We start from the raw sequence: 10370 nt of genomic DNA on the forward strand, positions 1-10370 counted from the left end.
GCAGGTTCCGCTATTGGTTATTGACCAGAGACATGTCTCGGTCATGTCTACATAGTTCTCGAACCCGTAGGGTCCACACGCTTAACGTTCAGTGACGATCGGTATTATGAGTTTATGTGTTTTGATGTACCTAAGGTAGTTCGGAGTCCTGGATTTGATCACGGACATGACGAGGAGTCTAGAAATGGTCGAGACGTAAAGATCGATATATTGGACGACTATGTTTGGACATCGGAAGGGTTCCGAGTGAAGTTCAAGCATATACCGCAGTACCAGGGGGTTACCGGAACCCCCCGGGGAGTTTAATGGGCCTTATGGGCCTTAGTGGAAAGAGAGGAGAGGCTGCCAGGGCAAGCCGCGCGCCCCTCCCCCTCTGCTCCGAATTGGACTAGGAAGGGGGGGCGCCCCCCCTTTTCCTTCTCCCTCTTTCCTCCTTCCTTCTCCTACTCTTACTACATGGAAAGGGGGAATCCTACTCCCAGTGGGAGTAGGACTCCCCATGGGGCGCGCCATAGGAGGGTCGGCCCACCCCCTCCTCCACTCCTTTATATACGGGGAGGGGGGCACCCCATAGACACACGAGTTGATCATTGATCTCTTAGCCGTGTGCGGTGCCACCCTCCACCATAATCCACCTCGGTCATATCGTAGCGGTGCTTAGGCGAAGCCCTGTTCCAGTAGTATCATCATCACCGTCATCACGCCGTCATGCTGATGAAACTCTCCCTCGACACTCTGCTGGATCATGAGTTCGTGGGACGTCACCAAGCCGAACGTGTGCAGTTCGCGGAGGTGTCGTACCTTCGGTGCTAGGATCGGTCGATCGTGAAGACGTACGACTACATCAACCATGTTGTCATAACGCTTACGGTCTACGAGGGTACGTGGACAACACTCTTCCCTCTCGTTGCTATGCATCACCATGATCTTGCGTGTGTGTAGGATTTTTTTTTTTGAAATTACTGCGTCCCCAACAGCTGTTAGTTGGTGCAGTTCCAAACAGAGCGACATGGCGGGATCTACGTGTGAAGCGGAGTACATAGCTGCTTCAGAAGCAGCAAATGAAGGAGTCTGGATGAAGGAGTTCATATCCGATCTAGGTGTCATACCTAGTGCATCGGGTCCAATGAAAATCTTTTGTGACAACACGGGTGCAATTTCCTTGGCAAAGGAATCAAGATTTCACAAAAGAACCAAGCACATCAAGAGACACTTCAATTCCATCCGCGATCAAGCCAAGGAGGGAGACATAGAGATTTGCAATATACATACGGATCTGAATGTTGCAGACCCGTTGACTAAGCCTCTCTCACGAGCAAAACATGATCATTACAATGTAATCTAGATTATTGACTCTAGTGTAAGTGGGAGATTGAAGGAAATATGCCCTAGAGGCAATAATAAAGTTGTTATTTATATTTCCTTATATCATGATAAATGTTTATTATTCATGCTAGAATTGTATTAACCAGAAACTTAATACATGTGTGAATACATAGACAAACAGAGTGTCACTAGTATGCCTCTACTAGACTAGCTCGTTGAATCAATGATGGTTATGTTTCCTAACCATAGACATGAGTTTTCATTTGATTAATGGGATAACGTCATTAGAGAATGATGTGATTGACTTGACCCATCCGTTAGCTTAGCACGATAATCGTTTAATTTATTGCTATTGCTTTCTCCATAACTTATACATGTTCCTATGACTATGAGATCATGCAACTGCCGAATACCGGAGGAACACTTAGTGTGCTATCAAACGTCACAACGTAACTGGGTGACTATAAAGATGCTCTACAGGTGTCTCAGATGGTGTTTGTTGAGTTGGCATAGATTGAGATTAGGATTTGTCACTCCGAGTATCAGAGAGGTATCTCTGGGTCCTCTCAGTAATGCACATCACTATAAGCCTTGCAAGCAAAGTGACTAATGAGTTAGTTACGGGATGACGCATTACGGAACGAGTAAACAGACTTGCTTGTAACGAGATTGAACTTGGTATTGAGATACCGACGATCAAATCTCGGACAAGTAACATACCGATGACAAAGGGAACAACGTATATCGTTATGCGGTTTGACCAATAAAGATCTTCGTAGAATATGTGGGAGCCAATATGAACATTCAGGTTCCGCTATTGGTTATTGACCAGAGACGTGTCTCGGTCATGTCTACATAGTTCTCGAACCCGTAGGGTCCGCACGCTTAACGTTCGGTGACAATCAAAATTATGTGTTTATGTATTTTGATGTACCGAAGATAGTTCGGAGTCCCGGATATGATCACGGACATGACGAAGAGTCTCGAAATGGTCGAGACATAAAGATTGATATATTGGATGACTATATTCGGACACCGGATGAGTTCCGGGGGTTACCGGATAATTATCGGAGTGCCGGGGGGTTATGGGAACCCCTGGGGGATCTAATGGGCCAACATGGGCCTTAGTGGAGAGAGAGAGGGCCGGCCAAGGCAGGGGGGCGGCACCCCCCTTTCCTTCTCTTCTCTCCCTCTCCTTCCTTTCCCCTTCCTCCTCCTAGTAGGACTAGGAAAGGGGAGTCCTACTCCTACTAGGAGGAGGACTCCTCCCCTCCTTGCGTGCCACCAAGGGCCAGCCGGCCTCCCCCCTTGCTCTTTTTATATACGGGGGCAAGGGGGCACCCTAGAACACACAAGTTGATCATTGATCCCTTAGCCATGTGCGGTGCCCCCCCTCCACCATAATCCACCTCGGTCATATCGTCGTAGTGCTTAGGCGAAGCCCTGCGCCGGTAGCTTCATCATCACCATCATCACGCCGCCGTGCTGACGAAGCTCTCCCTCAACAGTCAGCTGGATAGAGAGTTCATGTGACGTTACCGAACCGAACGTGTGCAGATTGCAGAGGTGCCGTACTTTCGGTATTAGGATCGGTCGGATCATGAAGACGTACGACTACATCAACCGCGTTGTCATAACGCTTCCGCTTACGGTCTACGAGGGTACATGGACAACACTCTTCCCCTCTCGTTGCTATGCATCACCATGGTAGATCTTGCGTGTGCGTAGGATTTTTTTTGAAATTACTGCGTTCCCCAACACTTACATGCCCAGTTGTACCGGAGAATGAGTATTCCCCGGAACAACCGTTGTGCCACTACCCTTGTGCCGCTCACAACCCGAAGGATTCATCCCTATCGCGGTGGTTTGAGCGGTACTAACACTAGTATAATCACCCAAGACAATGTCCGGGGTTTGCTAAGTCCCGAGTGGTACAACCGGCCTTGACCCTGGTTGTATCGGTAGCAAAGTGACTTCTTGAACAATCGGGTAGCAACCACTTGGGTATCACACCCTACCCATAGGTAAACCCCTTCGGCGGTGGTTGATCCAGTGCAACGTGCGGTTGAACCTCTAGTAAACTAAGTAGTACAACCACCTCTGCACGCGGTACAATCGTCTGGGTGGTAGTAGCAGAGGCCACTCCACATAGGGGGCGGTACAACCGCTGCTACCTGCAGTACAACTGCTCTGGGCAGGTTTCTCTGCATGGGTTAGATGAGAGGCTCTCTCCTCAAATTGGAAGGATATATGTCGGTGCAATACGTAGATGTGTATGTGTTTGATTCACCCAATATCTTCTAATGCGGACCCTCCCTCTTAATAGTACATATTTCCTACGACCGAAGAAATAAAAGCGTCGGAAATGTTGTCTTTGCTCTTTCCATTCGGAGGGGTGCCCAACCATGTTGTGCCCTATAGAGTATACATGTGTAGATTAGGCACATCGTTAGTTCGTAAATTGCATTGTCATCAACACCAAAACACTTAAGGCTGAAAATGCCTTTTCACCCGTTACCATCGTACCTAGACACTTAGCTTGGGATCCCCCACCCGGAGATCTGTCTGATTTACCTCACTTGGCCATGACCTGTCTTTTCAGTCCCGGTCGGATAGGGATCACGTACAATCAAATGGAGATGAGTGATTGGAGCTGAGCCAGAAGGACGTGTTGCACACGATCCGAGCAGTGACCGCCCGCAGCGCCTGATCATGATAGGGTGCCATCGGATGCTGAGCTCGGGCACGTGAAGACAAATCACATCGGGTATGCACAGGAGTGTGCGTGGAGTACGTCTCCACATAATTTGTTTCCCAACCGGATGTGATGGAGATGACCTGCAGGGGAAGCTTTAAGGAGTGGTGGTAAAGATGATAGGGACTCACTGTGCTAGACGACTTCTGAAAAAAGTAATGACGTGAGAAGGTGATGTAGCTTCATGAGGTCATAAGGAATGCCGGGGTGCACATTTTTTTCTGAGATGGCATGGTTGTTAATACGAATATTTTGCATGTTAAGATAAATAAGATAGCGGAGATAAGTCTATTAGGTAATCTTATCGAGCACACGTTCTGTCCGACGCCTTCCCGCACAATAGGCGTGCAGACGTCCGATGCCCCTCGTGGCAGCGCCATGTATGCACATGATGATGCATGACGTAATAATGGTCGAAGTGACACACGCAGCAGATGTCGTGCACCCTGGGTCGTAACCCTTAAATTTGAGTGAGGTAAAGTAGCACTGGAACTCAACGAGGTGTTCTAAAAAAAGAGCACAAAATAATTATTTTTTATCTTGAAGGTATTCTAAAAAAGAGAGCACAATAATAATATTTTTTTTATCTTTAATTTGTCTTTAGTAATATTATCTCTTTATTTTTAGCAAAAGAATTGTTTGTTTGTTTTTATTTAAGAAACAACTTTTGTCTTATCTTAGAAAAAGAAATGTCACTTTTTCAGAAAATAAATATCTTTCTTGAGAGTTATCTTTTTTTTTGGAGAATAATCTTTTTTTAGCAGTATCTCTTTGTTTTTTTAGTAGCACGTATTTTTTTTTTGTGTGTGTGTGGAGAAACACGTATCTCTGTATTGTTAACACTTTCTTGTATGTTTTATTTCTGAGACATACACGTTCTTGTATGTGAAGTCCCGCGTTAACACATTGGGCCAATGGCAGGGGATCTATGATAAAGAGCGGAACAGTAGACCCACAAGCTAAAAAAATAGGCCCACGACACGGAGAAAGCCCATTAGGGTTTACAGCCAAGCTCGCCACCTATAAACGCTTCTCTCCCTCTCACGGACGCCTCCTTCGCCCGCCGCCTCCTGCTCTCCCCATCTCCTTAGGTTAGGCTAGGCTAGGGGCTTCACAGAGCTCGCGGAAATGGTGGCCTTCAGGGTAAGTTCCACTGCCGCCTCCCGGCCGTAGCTATCCTCGACGCCTCCGTGTCCGCCCTTGATCCGTGTTTCTGATTCGTCTCAACGCGTCCGTGCGTGTGCAGTTCCATCAGTACCAGGTGGTGGGTCGTGCGCTGCCGACGCCCGGCGATGAGCAGCCGAAGATCTACCGCATGAAGCTCTGGGCCACCAATGAGGTCCGCGCCAAGAGCAAGTTCTGGTGAGCTCCTCCCCGTCGCCTCGCGACATCTGAAGGATCTGTTCGTTTTCGATTCGGTATTTCTGATGCTGTTGTCGCGTCTGTGCAGGTATTTCCTGAGGAAGCTGAAGAAGGTGAAGAAGAGCAACGGCCAGATGCTCGCCATCAACGAGGTATTGGGCCTTTCTCGTCTTATGTTTTGCCATGAGCATGGATTATGTCCCACCTTCTGGTTCTTTCCTGTACATTACAATTACCAACCGAGAGCGGCTTAATTAGCCCCTTTTATCGACCCACTCTTACAACTGCATCGGTAGTTTTATCTGTACTCTCTGTGGCGTTATTAGTCGGAATGCAACATAAAATCATTCTAGTTGTGTTTGAATATGCAGTGATGCCCCTTCCATCTTGTTGTGATCACTATGTATGCGATTTTCTTGCGAAAATATGCATCTGTAGTTGTATTTACATTATCTATGCGTAAATTACTTCTGATACTTCATTCTGATGTGCGAAGGCTCTGTTTTGCATAATATAATTTGTATTCACTACAAGGACTTGTACCGCAAAAGTTCTATGAGTTCTTTTTGCCACATCCCGTTTCATCTGAAGGGACCCATATGAGCTGTCTATTATGCGGTCACGTATACTTTCTGATTTGTGATTTTTCCTTTTTCTAATCGTGTTATGTGTATGTTGTGGTTGACTGGTGTTAATCCATAGTTTCTTTGTTTGGGAACCAATTGGAACCTGATTTTTTCACTGATTCTTTTTTACTCAATTATGGCATGTGATTGTTATTTATGCACTGAATTACTCTTTTTTTGTCAGATCTTTGAGAAGAACCCAACCACGATCAAGAACTATGGCATTTGGCTGCGTTACCAGAGCAGGACTGGCTACCACAACATGTACAAGGAGTACCGTGACACCACACTAAATGGTGCCGTGGAGCAGATGTACACTGAGATGGCCTCTCGCCACCGTGTGAGATCCCCCTGCATTCAGATCATCAAGACCGCGACTGTCAACTTCAAGCTATGCAAGAGAGACAACACCAAGCAGTTCCACAACTCCAAGATCAAGTTCCCCCTTGTGTACCAAAAGGTCAGGCCACCAACCAGGAAGCTGAAGACCACCTACAAGGCAACGAGGCCGAACTTGTTCATGTGATTGGGCTGTGGTGGATGCTGTTAAGAGTTGAAATGTTTTCTTCGTATGTTGGATCTTCTGATGCATGAAGACAAGCGTTTTGTTGCTTATTTATTGGTTAAAGACATGGTTGGTGGACCTTCTGATTGTGTTCTTATCAGTAATCTGCATACAATCTATTGGTACCTGATATAGATATCTGTTTGAAGTCTGTTCTATTTTCGTGTCTAGTTTCTCTTACGATCGCCCATGCTGATTTTGAAATAAAATCATGTCACTATGGTAACAGTGCGTAACTTGATATTGAAATAAAATCATGTCACTATGGTAACAGCGCTTAACTGTAACTCTTCCATCTTTACCGCTCTGTTTCTCCTTTTTCCTTGATTTTTGTTCTCTCCGGCTTTCAGCTAATTTTTCACTACAGTTAATTTTGTGAACCTTTAATTGAAGATGAACTTTCAACAATGTCTTGTATGCCTTTAATTAAAGTTGAACTTTCAACAATGTCTTGTATGCCTTTAATTAAAGTTGAACTTTCAACAATGTCTTGTATGCCTTTAATTAAAGTTGAACTTTCAACAATGTAGAAGAACATTTCTACATTGAAGGTGAACATTTCAGAGTGACCTCTTTTCCTCAGGACTTGTGATTCTGAGTTCGCTGGGTGTTCAGGATTTAGAGAACTTGCAGCGGGGTGTTCTGATAGATCTGATCTGTTTGGTCCTAATAACGGTCCTAAGCTTCGTTTGCCTAAAAACAACTAGTACGTGGAATTGGCAAATTTAAAAACAATCATAGACCAACTTCCAAAAAGATGCACTCTACGAGCTATTACAAACTTGATGAAGAAAAATAACACCGGCATCGCCGGCCACACCTGGAATGTTGATGGAGTCTGAAGATGCTTATTTGTCAGTTGCCTGTTCTTTTTTTTGTTGTTGTCACTCGATTCACGAGAGAATTGAAATTTACCTGTCTTCGACCTCGGGGTTTCATGCAAAATCGATGGAACCAAATTTCAATTTCAGACAACCGATGAATAGCAAAGCCGAAACCAAATTTGGATTCTGTGACTTGGTTGGTTGCAATGAAGCCTCCCAGTTCTTCTGAAAAATGAAGTCTGGAACCCACACGAACTTCAGCTCCCGTGCACGCAACTCCGGCTTGTGGATACAAAATCATTCAATTGTACCAACATGGTCGCACTTCGTATTGATGTACTACTGAAGTAACGAGCACAGGTTTTTTGCCTGAACGTAAGTCGACAATTTCCTTACAACTAAACTCAGACAGCAGAACTGCAGAAATATTGCAGTCGAACCTTACATTACATTGTATGTGGACACAAGAACGTTGTGTGCACGCTATCAAATCAGAGTTTCCGGAGCGTCGTCCTGTCTAGTTGGTGGTGAACCATGGAAGCTCGAGGGCGTCAGCCGCCGACAGCCTCTTGCCTGCGTCGCAGGAGAGGAGGCCGCTCAATACTTGGAAACCTTGTCTGGACAGGCAGTCCTCTGGAAACACCTCGCGCAGCCTGTTGCGGTGGGGGATGCTCGGCGGCGCCACCAGCTCGCCGGCCAGCGGCATGGAGTTGTAGGACGGCCAGGAGATCTGGTCCGGCACGCCTAGTACGTAGAAGATCCTGAGGAGCTGGTCGGCGTCGTCCGCCGCGCGGCCAAAGAGCCGCTCGCCTAGGAGGAGCTCGGCCATGACGCAGCCCAGCGACCAGGCGTCCACGGTGGCGTCGTAGTCGGGCTTCCCCAGGAGGATCTCCGGCGCCATGTAGCTGCGGGTGCCACGGTGGCCGTACGGCGGGGCCTGGGACATGGACATGGCGAGCCCGAAGTCGCATATCTTGACGCCGTCGCCGACGAGGACGTTCTCGGGCTTGATGTCCCGGTGGACGACGTGGCACAGCCGGTGCATGTGGTCGGCGCCGCTCAGAAGCTGCCGCATGAGGAAGCGCACGACGTCCTCCTGGAACGGGCAGCCGCGGCGGGCGCGGTGGAGGTCGTCGTGGAGGCTCGGCCCGACGTACTCCATGACGAGGGAGAGCCTGTCGGCGTTGCGGTCGAAGGACATGTCCCGCAGCTGGACGATGTTGAGGTGGCCATGGCACGCCCTGAGGAGGTCGGCCTCCCGCCGGACCGCGTCATGGCTGCTCGAGCCGAGGGTCTTGATGGCGACGCTCTCGCCGGTCTTGTAGGACCACGCCTTGGTGACTGTGCCGAAGCTCCCGGAGCCGAGCTCGGCCGTCTCCTCGCAGTCGTCGAGTTCCCAGATGGGCGTCTCCTCGCAGTCCTCGACCCCGTAGCCTCGGAGGTTCCAGATGGGCCAAGAGTCGACGGCTTGGGCACAAACGACGGCCATCGAGAACGGAGGGGAGAAGAAGATGGACGGAGAACGAGCTGATCGAGCCGAGGAGGGAACTGTATATCGATCGATCGATCTTGGGGAGAAGGTCGCGTCCCATGCACTTGCCATGTCTACTAGTGAAGAGGCAAGTTTGGAGTCGTTATCGGACTGGCGGGGTACAAGGCTGGCGCTTGGATTCCTCGTCCCGGTCGAAGGAAAGAACACGTAATAGCGCGTGTCGGTTCCTTCGGCATCGGAAGGCGGTGTTAGACCCCTACCCTTACCTGGCTCAGTAAGGAACTAAGGACTCCCCATGTTGAGGGGTTGTTTGGATAAGGGAAATATACAAAACCGGTTCTCTAAAAACAAGGAAACGGCTCTAACAGAATAAAATCTTGTTTGGATCATCTAACAAACCCGTGGATATAGAAAACCTGGTTCTCCAAAACCCAGGATTTTGAGTTTACGGGAAAACGACTATTAGTCGTTTTTGCAAAAACGGGATTAACATATCCTGGGTATCGTTGTCCTCAGATTCGCCATTCCAGTGAGTTGTAGCGAAGACGATGGTGCATCCGGCGGGTCGACGCGGACGCCGGACGCTAGACATGCTTCGTCATCCGTGCGCTCAAAGTCTGCGGCTGGGTCGGCGGCCGCCGAGCCGGTCTCGCCACTGCGGTAGCTCTAGCACCTCACTTGCTCCTGGCGACAGGGGGTTATCCTAGGCAAGACCGTGAGGCTTGCCGTGAGCCCGTGACGAGGCCTAAGATGTTGAGGAGTCCACGACGGTGGCCGGATTGATCGCGGGTGACGCAGTTCCAGCACCATCGCTGCTCCGCTGCGTGGTTATCTGTTTCTGTGCATGCACGTAGTCCACGATGGTGGCTGCTGGGCATGGTGATCGCCAGTGACACAGTTCAAGCACCGGCGTTGCTCTGCCGCCTTACGCACGGCACGACACCGTCGCCGCTCCACCGCGTTGTGTTCCTTTGATATTGTGGTGTACCGAGAGCTGGAGGACTGGAGCGCGTTGCAGTTCCCCGTGCCTGAACCAAACGCCCCATGATGCGCTACTCTCCGAGTACGGCGGACACGCGCACCGGCACAGCCTCCTTCCAGTTCATGGACGTCGGCAACGACGTCGAGCTTGGAGGCATGGATGAGGGACGAGGCGCGGCAAGAGAACAAAGTTGATTCCTCATCGTGGTGAGCTCCACCAGAGGATACGGCCAACAACGCCTCGTCCGGCTTGGTCGTGGCAGAGAACGCCGGCGACCATTGAGCTTGGCCGCTGCTTGGCTTTCCATGCGAAGAGATGTGGTACTCCCAACATTCAGCTTGAACGCCGACGAGCGCATCATGCCCAACCTCCGTGATGCTCCCAACATTAAGTCATGTGCTCTTGGTGTTTGGTCTCGTGACCAACGTGCTCGGAGCG

General features: G+C 49.0%; 2 protein-coding genes across 2 annotated transcripts; one reads left to right on the plus strand and one right to left on the minus strand.

Annotated features, from left to right (window-relative positions):
- The first annotated feature begins 5068 nt into the window (after positions 1-5068).
- On the plus strand, positions 5069-6792 carry LOC125544367 (60S ribosomal protein L18a). The gene is made up of 4 exons (XM_048708029.1): positions 5069-5224; positions 5328-5443; positions 5532-5595; positions 6254-6792. Exons 1-4 carry the CDS (start codon positions 5210-5212, stop codon positions 6593-6595), a joined length of 537 nt encoding a protein of 178 aa, XP_048563986.1. The 5' UTR covers positions 5069-5209; the 3' UTR covers positions 6596-6792.
- A 1183-nt stretch (positions 6793-7975) lies between these two features.
- LOC125546868 (putative cyclin-dependent kinase F-2) lies at positions 7976-8947 on the minus strand. The gene has a single exon (XM_048710973.1). The coding sequence runs from the start codon at positions 8945-8947 to the stop codon at positions 7976-7978; it is 972 nt and encodes a 323-aa protein (XP_048566930.1).
- Between the last annotated feature and the right edge of the window lie 1423 nt (positions 8948-10370).

Source organism: Triticum urartu, chromosome 3, assembly GCF_003073215.2.
Source record: "Triticum urartu cultivar G1812 chromosome 3, Tu2.1, whole genome shotgun sequence".
Classification (NCBI taxonomy): Eukaryota; Viridiplantae; Streptophyta; class Magnoliopsida; order Poales; family Poaceae; genus Triticum; species Triticum urartu.

Coding starts and splice junctions, on each gene's coding strand:
- LOC125546868 (XM_048710973.1), bottom strand. CDS start 8,947: ATGGCCGTCGTTTGTGCCCAAGCCGTCGACTCTTGGCCCATCTGGAAC.
- LOC125544367 (XM_048708029.1), top strand. Junction 5,444..5,531: donor CGCGCCAAGAGCAAGTTCTG/GTGAGCTCCTCC, acceptor GCGTCTGTGCAG/GTATTTCCTGAGGAAGCTGA. Junction 5,596..6,253: donor AGATGCTCGCCATCAACGAG/GTATTGGGCCTT, acceptor TTTTTTTGTCAG/ATCTTTGAGAAGAACCCAAC.